This window comes from Dasypus novemcinctus, chromosome X, assembly GCF_030445035.2.
Source record: "Dasypus novemcinctus isolate mDasNov1 chromosome X, mDasNov1.1.hap2, whole genome shotgun sequence".
Classification (NCBI taxonomy): domain Eukaryota; kingdom Metazoa; phylum Chordata; class Mammalia; order Cingulata; family Dasypodidae; genus Dasypus; species Dasypus novemcinctus.
In genome coordinates this window covers 12,831,031-12,845,463 of record NC_080704.1, presented here as the reverse complement: position 1 = coordinate 12,845,463, position 14,433 = coordinate 12,831,031, and the positions used below count along the sequence as shown (strand labels likewise).

At 42.4% G+C, this 14,433-nt stretch overlaps 1 protein-coding gene across 2 annotated transcripts; it reads right to left on the bottom strand.

Moving 5' to 3' along the window:
* Positions 1 to 850: 850 nt before the first annotated feature.
* Positions 851 to 12,560, bottom strand: HCCS (holocytochrome c synthase). 2 transcript variants are annotated; one of them, XM_058290946.1, is made up of 7 exons: positions 12,464 to 12,560; positions 11,709 to 11,866; positions 8,938 to 9,089; positions 5,908 to 6,056; positions 5,232 to 5,351; positions 2,958 to 3,044; positions 851 to 2,365 (listed from the first exon to the last, which is right to left on the bottom strand). In XM_058290946.1, the coding sequence occupies exons 2-7, from the start codon at positions 11,818 to 11,820 to the stop codon at positions 2,167 to 2,169; spliced, it is 819 nt and encodes a 272-aa protein (XP_058146929.1). In that variant the 5' UTR covers positions 11,821 to 11,866; positions 12,464 to 12,560; the 3' UTR covers positions 851 to 2,166. The 2 variants fall into 2 exon arrangements, with proteins under 2 accessions (XP_058146929.1, XP_058146928.1); XM_058290945.1 differs by having other exon boundaries at positions 12,424 to 12,554.
* Between the last annotated feature and the right edge of the window lie 1,873 nt (positions 12,561 to 14,433).

Sequence of the window (14,433 nt, the reverse complement as noted above, 5' to 3'; positions counted from 1 at the left end):
GTAAAGGAAAAACCATATTGATGACTTGGTAAAGAAATTTAAAGCACTCTTTACTCAGTGCTAATGTGATCTCACCCAACCCCCCCCCCCCCCCCCGAAAGATTACAACGCCTTCTTTAAAGCCAAATCCTAATACTAAGACCATTTCACTTCAAGAGTCTGTCCCTGTAAGAGTGAGCTCCCTGCAGGTAAAAGCTGTGCCTTCTGCATTTTCGTGACCCTGATATGATGTGCAGAGTGAGTGTATATAAACACGTTAGCTAGTGAATTAATAGGAAGACTAAGTTGTAATATGCAATCCCGGTTGGAATCTCCTCCGCCTTGTCCCCTAACACTTACTTACTGTATGATAATTTGTTCTATTTCCATAGATGGACTTATTTTATTTAAAATCCTCTAGAGTATCTAAAATGAATTTCAAGTTATAAATGTAATCTATCAGAGCAGAGAAATATCAATCCTTGAATATGATCAAGTCATGAAGCAGCTTTAAGTATCCAGTAGGTTATCTTTGCTAGTAGTAGTGAAAGATTTATACAACTGTTGATCTTGTCATCAAATTTCCCTGACCATTTTACTTTAGAGATGGTTCTTCTCAAGAAATACTATAGCCTCATAGAAGAGGTGAACCCCTGGCTGTGGTTTAATTTTCGGTTTCCAGTTATGACACTTTGTTTCTCATAAAAATACTTTATCCTTATTCAGTAGAACTTGGGGTAAAAAATGCCAAGAGTATTTCTTTTCATCTGTATTTAAAAAACATATTGTTAACAGATGAGAAAACCGCCTTCTCAAGTAAGGAGACTTCCATAAAAATTACATGACTGAATAAAAAAGTATAAAGTTACTCTTTAAAGTTTTAAAACCTGTCAACTATCAGCTTTATTTTTAAATACACAAATATTTTTCAATATACAAGAGTTTAAGGTTGTTGGATCTTAAAAACCACATGACAAAACTGGCCTAACAAAGAAAATCCACACCAAATGAATCACTCACATACTATCATTTCATGCAGTAATTTAACACTACAGTATTTAGGATAAATTAAAGGAATTTAACATTATCGACACTTTAAGTCATTTGTAACACTACTAGAATTAGAACAACCAGTTTATGGATTACTGGTTCAAAAGAATTTCAGTGGCAAACTTACAGAGCACCTTTAAAAAAAACATAAAAAAAAAACAAAAAGGAACTGAGAGTTTCAGTTCATTCAAATATTCTATACCTGAAAAAAACACTCCCCTTGTGAATTTTACCTCAAAATACAAACAAATGTTAGCACTTGGCCCACTTCTGGCTTTGTGGCTTGGGCCAGACTTTCAAGGTTTGGAATTCAATGCCCTAGCAATGGCTTCAGGCAGAAGGAACCAGACTCAAGGCTGGGACAGCCTGATAAATACCAAGGGACCATGAGGAGACCTGTTTGTTTGGAGCAGGGTAATGTATTAGAACACCAGCAGCAGGAAATATTTTAAAGTATTATATATTCCAAAGAAATATACCAAATCATGGTGTATTTCAAACTATTCTCTAACAAGGTCCAGTCTAGAAAATTCATACAAATGGGAATTTGGAACTCCAAGACACACCTGGGTTTTGCTGAATACATTCCCAATAGATACCTTTGCATTATGTTCAGGGGTCACTACTATATTGTAGGGACCTTAAAAATACTAGTACCTTTTTGAAAAGCATAACTATTTATTTGTAATGAACAGTTTTAGTTAAAATATCTTACCAGGTAAAAGCTCCTGAACATCCAATTGACTCAGCTTTTCCATATCAAGTATTCATGAAAAAACAGTAAGAAAAGCAAAAAGGGCTTTCTTCACATTTTAAAACAAAATTCTTTTTCAGAGGCTGTTCAAACTTTTCTAAATCAAATACAGAGGCAACAATGCAGTTAAAAGGAAAAACTAAGGGACCACTATTTAAGCTAAGTGGGAAGAAAACAACATTATCTGCTCTACACCACAAGGTAAAATGTGGTTCAAAAGAGAAGAGTGTATGGGACCCTTCTCTGGGTGAAGTAAGCAAATGTGATTACCAACTTGAAGTTCCCATTATACCAAGAATGCAATTCCGTTTGGGGAAAATAGTTTCATATCTCTCGGGGAAAAAAAAATAGTGTATATTTTCCTATCTCAGATAAAATAGTGATTATGAAGTCCAGCGCCACCAAGCAACTTTCATTCTGTCCCATACTGCTGAAAGAGAATCAAACGCGGGACGGACATCCAAGACGGTGAACTGATAGTCCTTATTCACTTCGCCACCATCATAGTAATCAATGATGTATCTAACTTCTGTTCCACAGCGGTTGATGATCCAATCGTGTCTATCGAAAGGTAATTCATACCTGGAAGGAAAACATGCTAGTGAGTGTTAAAACACTAACTGTGTGTTCAGTCCCTGGTTAAGCAGCGAGGAAGATCGAGAAGCGGCACGTGCAAATGCCTGCCTCAGAGTTAAACATTTAATTGGGAAGATATGACTCATAGAATCACATAGTCTTTATGCTAAGGGAACGTGGCATGACTGACTGTAATGAATTCAGATCAGATGATTGACTAGTCTATCTGAGAAGGAATAAGGTCAATGGGAAAAAGACCCAGGTTGTAGAGGTCAGCTGAGATACTACAGAAATCCAGGGGGGGAGCTAAGACTATTAAGTACCCTAGGGAAAAATGGAGACGTACGATTTGTGGATAGCTCCCAGGAGATCTATCATGGGAACAATAAGAGGATAGTTCCAAGAATACAGAAGACAAGTCAATTCAATCCTACAGTAATTAGATAGGAGGCAACTGACTAAACCCTAATAAATCAGTACTGACTATGTTTTAGAAGACAGGCACTGCAGTTTTTTTGACACGGGTTCCGTTATGGTACTAAGAGAAAGTTACCCTGACCTAAGACATGTCAAATGACATTTCTGCATTGGCACTCACCCCATCCAGGAACGAATTCTTGCCCTTGGTGAATATTCTTTAGCTTTACCTCCAAACCGGATCAATGACGGACCACAGGGACATTCCCTAGAATCCCCCAAATAAGGAAAGCCTGTTAAAATATTTTCCTTCCTTTGAAAAATAAGACGTTACAGTTTTCCAATAATGTACATTTTTTCTCTATGCATTTTATAAAAACATCACATTTACAGAGAAAGGTAACTGCTCATGCAGTTCAAAGAAACAGTCCTATTCATTAAAAATGTTCTTTATTTCTGGGTTGGTTCTGTTCCACTCTCTCCCCTTCCTTTCAAATATGTGTACTGCTCTTTGTAGGTAACAGGGCTTTCCATTCAGTGCAGGATATAGGCATATCTTCAGGAAGGAAAAAAAGAAAAGCGTCAAGTGTTGAGGAATCACAGAGCATGCCTGCAGTTGTTTCACATGAACCTGAGAAAAATCCTATAGTCTGTTACTTAAGACGAATGAACAGCCTTTATGAAGATCCCTAGGAGCTAACTCTAATTAGTGTTGGGCCATCTCCTTAAATAAATGACCCAACAAAAGCTGAGGGGTGGCAAGCTAGGAATTCCACTTGCTCCCTCCTTAGACTCCAGCTGAGGACCTAGAGGGTACATAGCAGTATCACACAAGTTCCTCCTAGCTCAGACCTCATGGAGTCCACCTGCACAAATACAGTTGTTTCCCAGAGGAGGAGGGAGAGCCGCCAAGACAGGTGGGCACCTACCCACCTTTTAGCTCCTTTCATTGATGAGATAGCCTTCCATCAGATGTGTCTCTCTAAGAGGGAGGGAGAAACCAATCTAAAGTGTAACTGACCCCTATTTGAGACTATTTGTGTTGTTTTACTTCTTTTTGGAACTGCTCTTTACAATCTCTTCCCAAGAGGGTCCAGGCAAAGAAGTAAATTTAAGTCAGGCAACCTTTCTTTTGGAGACTGGAACATGTGTTTTCAACAAGCCTACTGAATTTTAACAGAACTCCGGAAGAGACTGAAAGGGGAGTTGAAAGTAACTCTTAATTTTCCTTTTCCCTCTTCTCTTGGCCCCACAATACTGCTCAAATTAATGAGCAGAGGGTTTTAATTACAGTACTCTTTCAAAATCAGTCACTGCAGACACCTGTGACTCCTGCCAGTTACCGGTTCCTGAGGCAGAGAGTGGTTGCTGCCTCACTGACCCCTTGCACACCCACCCAGGCCCCCTGCCCAACCAGTGACACCCAGCGAGTGCTACTAATGGATTTCAGACTCCAATTAAAAAAAACAACTTAAAAAACCATTAAATGGGTTTTAGCTAAGAAATTAAGCACATTTTACAATGACGTACAGCACTGATTATGATACAGTCTGGCTCTTTCTGCACACACACCCCCCACCCCCTCACGGGGTCCTCGAACCAGCAGCATCAGCCTAGGCTGGGAGCCTGTCTGTTGGGTGAACAGAAATGTTTTGCCACCTCCTTTGCAGCAGAAAGTATTCTCCAAGATGGCTGCAACAGTCTCTCCCATCCCACATGCTCTTCTTTCAATTGACTGTGACATTCCCCCCACTGAGAGGTGGGGTCTGTGCCCCCTCGAAGCTGGCAGTCTGCGACACTATGGGATGCTAAGTCATAAAAGGTGATACAGCTTCCACCCAGTGCCCTCTGGAACTCTAGCTCTTGGGATGCAGCCACCATGCTATGAGGAGGCCAAAGCAGCCCCACTTAGCACAGGGAGGCGTCCTGGCCCTCAGCCGGCAGCCATTCCAGACCCGTAAACGGCTGAGCTTTTGCCCAAACTCCTGTTCAGCCCACAGCTATCGAATCATCCCTGACCACTGAGTCTTCACAGCTGAGGCCCCAGACATAGCAGAGGAAAGCAGAGTCATCCCTGCCCTGCCCTTCCTGAATTCCAGACCCACAGACTCCGTGAGCATAATGAAGTAATTGCTCTTTCACATGACTGAACAGAAGTAGTTGTCACAGAGCAGAAAATGCCACATAAAATGCTTGAAAGAGGCTAAAGGGAGTTTTGGAACATGGGAGAGTGTGGGCTATGATGTGGACCATTGACTAGGGGTGCAGTGATGCTCAGAGATGTACTTACCAGGTGCAATGGATGTGTCACGATGATGGGAGAGAGTGTTGCTGTGGGGAGAGTGGGGGGTGGGGGCGGGGGGGGGGGGGTTGAATGGGACCTCATATTTTTTGAATGTAACTTTAAAAAAATAAATAAATAATTAAAAAAAAAAAAGATCTCAAATATACTCACGCAGCATGAAGGGCTTCCCACTTCAAAATCTCCTTCCAGGCCTGCTCATTATTCTGATTGTGGATTCTAATAATATTATACATATCTTTCTGACTAATATCCTCCTCTTTCCATTTCCACCTAGGAAAGAATATTTGATAAAATTTGACAGATACTATAGACAATGCCATAAAGTTAATTCACATATTCATAAGATGACTTATTAAACACTACTGACCCTTTATGAAAGAATTAAGAAGGCTCAATTTCTATGAATGCAACCAATCTAAGGCTCATTTTGAAGATTTACTTGTGACAGCAGGTTAGTCCTAGAAATCCCAATGTACAATGAGTACACTGGAAACAGAGATTAAAAGTTCACCTAAATCTCATTTCACTGGGTCATATGAAACCAGAATTTCCCAAATATCAAGGAACCACCTATTTGTAGGGTGGTACCTTTTTAGTTAGTACCACTGATTAATGACTCCCTAACTTCTCCTAAGCATTTTATATGATGGTATTTTGGTTTTTTTTTCCTTAACTATTACTGACCTTGCACTTATAGTCAAATTGATTATTAGAAACTGATTAACTTATAACTATTTACATTTTGGGGACAAAAGCTTCTTATAACATTTAATTCTTAGATGAATCTGACTAGCAAATTTGGGTTCTAAAAGATCTGCTCACTCACCCTTTCTTTAACATTGCATTCCAGAACATCTGCTCTGACGGATAAACCCACTTTTTCTCAGAGTCTGCTCTCGGAATGGAGGACTCCTCTCTGACAGTGGACAGTGCAAATGGCTGATCGGGGGCCGGCATCTGATTAGGTGGTGGCATCTAAATAAAATATGCAGAATTTTAAAGTTTGGAAATATGATACATGATAAAAATAAGCAATATAATTACTTCCTGGAAAGAAACACATCACACAAGAGGCATAGGTTCCCCCATGAAACCAGTAAACGAGTGATTTCAAATTTCAGACCTCAGATAATTTGGCTGAAGAGTCCAAGTATTGAAGATGTTTTAAGTGGTGAATAAACACTGCTGTTAAATTTTCTGTTTCTTTCTCCCTTGAACAAATTTAAAACCAATGCCCCTAAGGATTAAGAAGTAAAAACGAATAGCATTGCCTGCAGGCATTTCTAAAATCCAGTTTACGAAAGGATTTTCAGAAATGATTATTCATGCTTCTAAGGAAGAGTCTCACAGAAGACATGTACAATGGCACTTTCTTTTAAAACTTTCTTTACTTTCAGGATCCTGTTTATGCTTTCATCCCTTGGGCTGAATACGTTAGAGATGAGTACTTACATCTCAACCCTGCCAGGTTGGAAGGTGGGGAAGAAACCCTTCTCCATGCATGAGGGATAGCTATCTGCTAATGCTCAGCCTACAAGGGCTCTCAACCTTGGCACTGTTGACATTTATGATTGGACAATTCGTGGTTGCAGGGGTCTGTCCTGTGCGCTATAGGAGCTTTAGCCACTGGCTTAGAACTTCTTTTGGTTTTAAAAGGATGAAGGATTTTCTAGCAGATCTACAATTGTTAAACGCCTCAGTCACAACGCGGCCCCTAGCTGGTGTGTGCTAGGCACTGCCCTGGGCATTTCACCTGCATCTTCACCAGAGCTGGGTTGCAGAACACAGGTGTGAGGCAGATGGGGACTTCGCTTTGGCTCTGCTACTTCCTAGCTGAGGGATGTGGGCAAGGTGCCTACTCTCTCATTCTTGCTATCTTCAGCTCTAAAATGGGGACACTAACGATACCAGCTGCATGGACTTGTTTTAAGGATGGAAGAGCATGCGTGGTACTCCAGCATGAGAGCTACATAGCGACTGAAATGAAAGTTAGCTCTTCTTAGTACTACTGCTATGTGTAACAACCCCATGGATAAGAGTCTAGGTCTGTAGGATTCCAAAGAGTGCGTGTTCTGAACCACTAAGCTGCTGGGGATTATCCAGACCAGTGGCTCTCAATTAGGGACGCTTTTGCCCCTCAGTGGATATCTGGCAATATCTGGAGACATTTTGGGTTATCACGACTTTGGGGGTGGGGTGCGGCTACTGACACTGAATCAGTAGAGGCCAGGGATGCTGCTCAGCATCCTACAGTGCTCGGATAGCTCCCACAACAGAGAACTATCTAGCTACAAATGTCAATGGTACTGAGGCTGAGAAATCCTGATCTCGCCCCCTCTTTTCCTCCTCAGCAGAGCAGTTTCCTTATAGTCCGGCTGGTGATACATTGAGGTTTGACCACAATTTGTTCCCTCTCCTTAATCCCTAACTCTAAGATATCAGTCCCTCCCAAATAACCCTGGGGTTCCCTTCATAAGCCAACATACCACACTGGAGTTGCCTATTTTCTTATGTCTTCCTTCTAGAATGTGAATCACTTGAGAGCAAAAATTGTACCTATTCATCTTTATAACCCCTAGCCTAGAAGAATCCCTAGCACACAGTGGACACTTGGCAAACATCTATTAAACAAATACTTCCACTGATGGGCAGCTGGCAAGTACATTTCATTGCTATAAAGTTCTTCTCTAATTTGCCTCATATAGTAGATACTACCCACTGGTCCCTGGCACTACACCAAGACTTCCACAGAGGTCTTCAAGTATTTAGACCAGGGGTCGGCAAACTGTTCCTATAAAGGGTCAGATGGTAAATATTTTTGGCTTTACGGGCCATACAGTTTCTGTTGCAACTACTCAAGTCAACTGCTGTTTTTATTTCTGTAGCATAAAAGCAGCCACCGACAATATGTAAGCAAATGAGTGTGGCTGTGTTTCAACAAAACTTTATTTTTAAATACAGGCAGTAGGCTGGATTTAGCACCCAGGCCATAGTTTGCCAACCCCTGAAGTGGACACTGCTATTGTTATCTTCCACACTCTTACTTTTCCAGGCTAAATATTCCTAATTCCTTCAAATGTTGCCTGATTTATCAGGATTTCTGGGTGCTCTTCACGGCCCTCTAAAGTATAAGCCCAAGTCTGTTTGCCTGTCTGTATCTCCATTAAAATGTGATTCCACTGTAACAAAGGTACCACACTAGTGCAAACTGTTAAAAAATGGGGGCAAGTATATGGGAACGTGGTTTTGTGCATGATCTTTCTGTACATCTACAACTTCTCTAATTAAAAAAAAACATTGTAAAAAATGTGATTCCAAAAAATTAAACCACAATCCCCCTTATGCTGTGCGACGATCACTAAATATAGGGAGGCCATAAAACATCTTGTCTTTGCTTTCTCTGAGGGCATTCCAGTGCTGGCAGTCACGTGACACTATGCCACACCAGGGACTCACATGCAGGTTGGTGCCCAATCAAGCCTGCAGAAGCCCCAATCTTGTGGTGTGCCTACAAGATTTTCCCATCTTCAAGAATACCTTCACTCACCCTAGCCACGCTACCACAGAATGTCCCAGGTCTACCACTTTGTAACCCTACCCCCAAAGAAAGTATTTGTTTGGCATGCTTCATTTCCAGTAAATCTACTCCAGCTCTTAGTAACCACTGTTTTCTATCTCAGGTGCTCTCACTAACAATACTGAGTAATATAGTCTAGATTTCCACTGTAGGTGGAATATTACATTTCTTTGTTTTAAAAGGACAGAAGAATCGATCCTGTCTGTGATTGGTTCTGGGAGTTCATAAAAAGCATTTCTGCATAATACATTCTAGGAAGAGGGGCTGAGTCCAGATTACCAGATTTGAAGGATCGAGGCTCTCCTTATTCTCAGATGCAGGGGCCTTAACAGGACACTCCACATACTCATATGCACGTTCCTGGTGAGCAGGCACAGAGTACGCTTTGCTCTTGCAGGTTGAATCAGAGGGGTTTGCACTCACTGGACAGCCTGAAATAAATCAGGTAGAAAAACGGTGTTACCACAGAGGCAGGACATCTGGCTCACTCAATAGTGCCCCTTGAGTGCTTCAGTTCTGACCAATGCTTACCACCAGGGGCAAAGCCAGGTTTCTACCATTTAAAGCTCCCAAGAGATAAGCTATTTAACATTCCAAAGTCCTAAAGAAGAGGTTTGTATAAATGTACTTTCCCTTTGAAACAGGGACCCATTCTCTTAATGTGTCATGCCTCCAACAAACATAAACCAAAAAAATCTCACCAGTGGCCAAGAGAATTTATTGACCATGACGTGGTCACCTAAGTGGGTGCTCGGCCTCATGTAACCAGGTCTCCCTGACTTTCTGTTTACAAGTTCCAGATAAGACCCTGCCCAATCAAGGTAGAGCTGGAGTCCAGGCTTTCTTTAATGATGCAGTCTGCCACGAACTGGGGACAGGAGCCTTCAAAAAGGGTACTGGAACAAAATCTGAATGCCACTAGGCTTGTGCTTTATTTCCAAAATAAGACAAAGCACAGTCAACTGCCACTCTGCCTAGGCGCTCTTTCCTGTCAGTAAACGGCAAGAGTTTAGCAAGAAAAGGCAGACATTAAGAAAATGTCCCACCATCAATGCAGATCCAGAAGTCTCTTAAGAGGGAAGGTCTGGACGCAAAGGGATGAGCAGCAGGCGTGACAGTTGAGGATCCAGGTGCTGATCTAAGCAAGTGTGAGGGCTGAGGAGTTGGTCTAAGAGTTAGGAGAGCTCTGGACAGGTACCTGGAGAACTATGGCCCAGGAAGACAGCTGCTTATATAACTGGATTCCTGTCCTGGGCAGGAGTGCTCTCCTGAATGCCATTCAGAGGCAGAAGTTTCCTTCCACTCCATTCTCTGTGCCTTTCCTCCTGGGCCTTCACTCCTTAGTGCTCCATGCAGCTGCCCACTTTAGGGGCAAGAGAAGACTTGCTATATCTCAATTCTCTATCAATCAAAGCTATAATCCCTTCCAGGCAGCCGATCCCAGCTGGGTGTTAGAAAGAAAATTACGTGTTTAAACCTTTCACATTATATGACTGGTAGCCCCTCAATCTCCTGTGAGTATCCACACTCCACACTCTTTACTAATGCAAATGAATCTGACTGACAGCTCTTCAGGAAATACCACAAATGAAATAAAACAGTAGACAGAGCTCTGTGGTGTTCCTGGGGATGCTCAGAGCAGAAGGACACATGCTTCGTCAGACTCTGAATTCTTATTGTATAGAAAAAGCTTTGGAAGAACATTGGATTTGCCCTTGTCTGAGGTCATAGAATTCTTTGATGGAATTTCTACTTATTAGCTGCAAGGCTTAGAGTATATCAGTTAGTCATTCTTAGCCTTAGTTTCCTTGACTATAAATTAGGGGGAAAACCTATCACAGTGTTAAGCAGACTAGAATGTTAGCTCCATTAGGCAAATGACTTTTGTCTGTTTGGTACACTGCTGTTCTCTCAGTACAAAAACCAACAGCCCACCAGGGCTTGGCACAGAGTCAGCATTCAGGGAACTTTGTTAACTAATGGGTGGAATGGATACTACAATGCAAGGAAGGCTGAGCACTCAGTAAGCACTCCCCATGAGTCCCTCCCTCATGTATTAAAAGTAAGATGGCTCAGGTCAGACTGATTAAGCCATAATTTTATATGAATGATCTAAAGCTGACATGGACCAAATAAAGATGAAAGTTTTTCCATTTTCATATGGCTCCTAAAGAATGAGCTGTGAGTCCATCAAGTGATGCCTCATTTTTACATATTACAACATATATGGGAGTAAAGTTTCTATATCAAGATATAAGGCAGCTGGTTCTAGAGCAGAGTTTCTCATTTTGGGCACTCTTGGCATTTTTGGGCCAGATTATTCTTTGTTGTGGGAGACTGTCCTGTGCATTGTAGGGTAATTAGCAGCATGTCTGGTCTCTACCCACTAGATGCCAGTGGCACCCCCCACTCCTAGTCATGGCAACTAAAAATCTCTCCAGACATTGTTGAATGTCTCCTGCAGACACAGGTGAACTCTGGGGACCGGGGGCTGATTTATGTAGCAATCACTAAGTGTTAAGCACTGTCTGAAACACATTCATGCATCACCTCAGTTAATCCTCACAACCGTGTAAGATGTATTATTAAACCCCCATCTTACTGAAGTATAGAGAGACTGAGAGGTGATGAGTTTTGGCTGTTTTACTGTTTGTTTTTTATTATTATTGGAATAATGCAAGTGTTCTAAGAACGACTGAAGTGATAAATGCACAAAAACGTGATTACACCGAATACCACTGATTGTACACTTTGGATGGATTTATGTTTTATTAAAATGTATCAATAAAATTGATATGTTAAGGGAAAAAAAAGAAATGAACCAGGCTTTTAAGAAAAAAACAAAAAACAAAACCCATCTTACTAATGGACTGAGACTTAGAGATGGAACTTATTTAAAGTCCTACACCTTACAAGTGGCAAAATAAGGAGAACTCAGGTTGCCTCGTTCCAAGGCCTAGGAGCCTCAGTGCACACTCTCCTGCCTCTTCCCTTAAAAAGCTTTTGAGAATTCTCATTTGTTTTTATTTTTTAGACAAGGAATAGATTACCTCTCATTTTCCCTTCATGCATTGGACATCCTGAAGGTGGGGATGCTGTGTGATGATCTGAAGCATTTGGGGTCTGAACTGCAACAGCAGGAGTAGATGCAGATAAACCCATGGTTGGAGGAATCACGGTGCTGAATCTAAAGGGTTCTAAATTTACACTGCCAAAGCAAAGAGACAGATTAATCCTCAAGTCTCATCTCAGAGTATTCCCTATTTATTCCTAATCTGGCCAACCCTTGTACTTCCTACATGTCATCCTTATGGGAACCTACAAACGGGATACCCACCGCTAGAGATTCCTTTACTGTATCCCCCACTTTGGGAAATACTAGTGTGAGATATATGCCATCCTCTGTGAGCACATTTCTAAGGGTGAAGGAGTTTCGGGAGGGTTGGGGTGAGAAGAGCGAGGTCTCTGAGAAACCATATCCCGAGAGGGTGCAGGCCTGCGAGGGGAGTCCTACGGGGCAGGGGTCTGAATGGGGGAGGGGAGGCTCACCGAGCCCAAACCGGACCCCGGCCCGGGACCTTAGCCAAGGTTCTCGGGCAAGAGTGCGACGCAGAAAGGGACTGCGGAGGCCCGGGTGCGACAGAGTATCCCTCGCCCCGTCCTGTGCCTCCAACTAGCTCCAGCCCGAACCCCAGAACCCAACTGCGGCAGCCAGCCCGCCCCTCCCCAAGTGACTCCTCCCTTGGGCTGCTCCGGGCGGCCAACCTCGCCTCAAACCCCCAACCCGAGACCGGAGCTGCGACACCTCGCCGCCGCCGTCGCTGCCGCCTTCCCCACGCCCGGTCACCGCTATCGCTGCGGTCACCGTCGGCGTTCCGGCCGCCACTTCCTCTTCCGAAGGCGGGACTTCCGGGCACGCGGGAGGCCAGGCGGGGCCTGGAGAGGAGGAGCTTCTGTCGGCTCACAGAGGAACGGGTCCCGCCCCCTCCCCCGTCTGGGCTTATAGCTGAGGGTCCGCTCTCTGGCCCCGCCCCTCCCGGCTGGGTGTGTTAATTGTTTTTTAACTTTTGAATGCTTTTTAAGAAAACCTTTTTAAAATTAAAGTTTATCATTCATACATGAACATACAGAAACAATAGGTGTATAGTAAAATCTGTGAATTTACAAAACAAACATGCATATCAACATCCAGGGCTCCCATATATCTATCTACCCACCACCAATACCTTGCATTGTTGTGAAATATGTTACAAACTATGAAAAAGCATGTATTATGACTAACTATAACCCATATCTTAAAATTTGGTGAATTTTCCTCCAACCCACCAGATCATTAACACCCTATATTAGTATTATGCATTCGTTATAGTTCAGGAGAGAACGTTCTCATGGTTGTCCTGTTAACCACAGTCAGTCATCCACCACTGGGGATTCTCCGTGTTATACAGCCCCATGCCTTGTACAATCCATTCAAAACGTACACTTAGTGGCTCTCATTCTCATCACAGAGTTGTGCTGTCATCACCTCAGTCAATTTTAGAAAGTTTTCATCACTCCAAAGGGAAAAATCCCATATTCTCTTATACGCCCCCATTGTTGTCCCTTATGATTAAAATAATATCTTCTTGCCATTGCTGAAAAATATTAAATATTACTGTTAACTATAGCCTATAAGTTACATTAGTTGTAACTTTCCCATATATCACCATATTCTTAGCACTTTGTAAAAGAAGAGCATTCTTGTATTTATACTAACCATAATCTTCATCCACCACTGAAATCACTTTGTTATACATTCCCTAGATTATTCTCTAGTTTCCTTTCAATTGACATTTACATCCACAAACTACCCCTCTCAGCCACCACTGAAATCACTGTTATACATTCTCTAGATTATTCTCCAGTTCCCTTTCAACTGACATTTACTTCCACAGGCTACCCCTTTCAGTCACAATCACATTTATAGACCAGCAGTGTTAGTTATATTCATTATAATGTGTTACTCTTTTTTAAAAATTTTATTTTATTTATTCATTTTTTTAAAAATATTACATTCAAAAAATATGAGGTCCCCATTCACCCCCACCGCCCCCACCCCACCACTCCCCCCACAGCAACACTCTCCCCCAACATCATGACACATCCATTGCATCTGGTGAGTACATCTCTGGGCATTGCTGCACGCCATGGCCTGTGGTCCACACCATAGCCCACACTCTCCCACATTCCATCCAGTGGGCCATGGGAAGACATACAATGTCCGGCAATTGTCCCTGCAGCACCACTCAGGACAACTCCAAGTCCCGAAAATGCTTCCACATCTCATCTCTTCCTCCCATTTCCCACACCCAGCAGCCACCATGGTCACTTTTTCTACACCAATGCCACATTTTCTCGATTATTAACCACAGTAGTTCATGAATAGGATATCATTAAGTCCACTCTAATCCTTACTGTATTCCTCCTTCCTGTGGACCTTGGCTTGGTTGTGTCCATTCCACATCTATGTCGAGGGGGCTTACTCTTAACTATATTCACTCGCACACTTTTACAATTAACCTTATTAATAATGCTGCATACATTAAGCACCAGGTCCCATTCTCAACCTACCGTCTATTTCCTAGTAACCTATACCTACTAAGAAGTTATACTAACTAGGAGTTAGCTTAGTTCATCACACCCGAAATGGGGTGTATTCTGGGCCAAAGACCTCCTGAGAGTGAACTTCTACTACTATAGGGGCTTTGAGCAGTAAAGGGGTTATTTTGGAGATGT

Bases quoted from the DNA above. Each gene is read 5' to 3' on its own strand.
- HCCS (XM_058290946.1), bottom strand. From the start codon at position 11,820: ATGGGTTTATCTGCATCTACTCCTGCTGTTGCAGTTCAGACCCCAAAT. The intron at 3,045-5,231 runs GTGAGTATATTT...GGGGGATTCTAG, and splicing joins TGGGAAGCCCTTCATGCTGC to GGAATGTCCCTGTGGTCCGT. The intron at 2,366-2,957 runs GTGAGTGCCAAT...TTTTCCTTCCAG, and splicing joins AGAATTCGTTCCTGGATGGG to GTATGAATTACCTTTCGATA.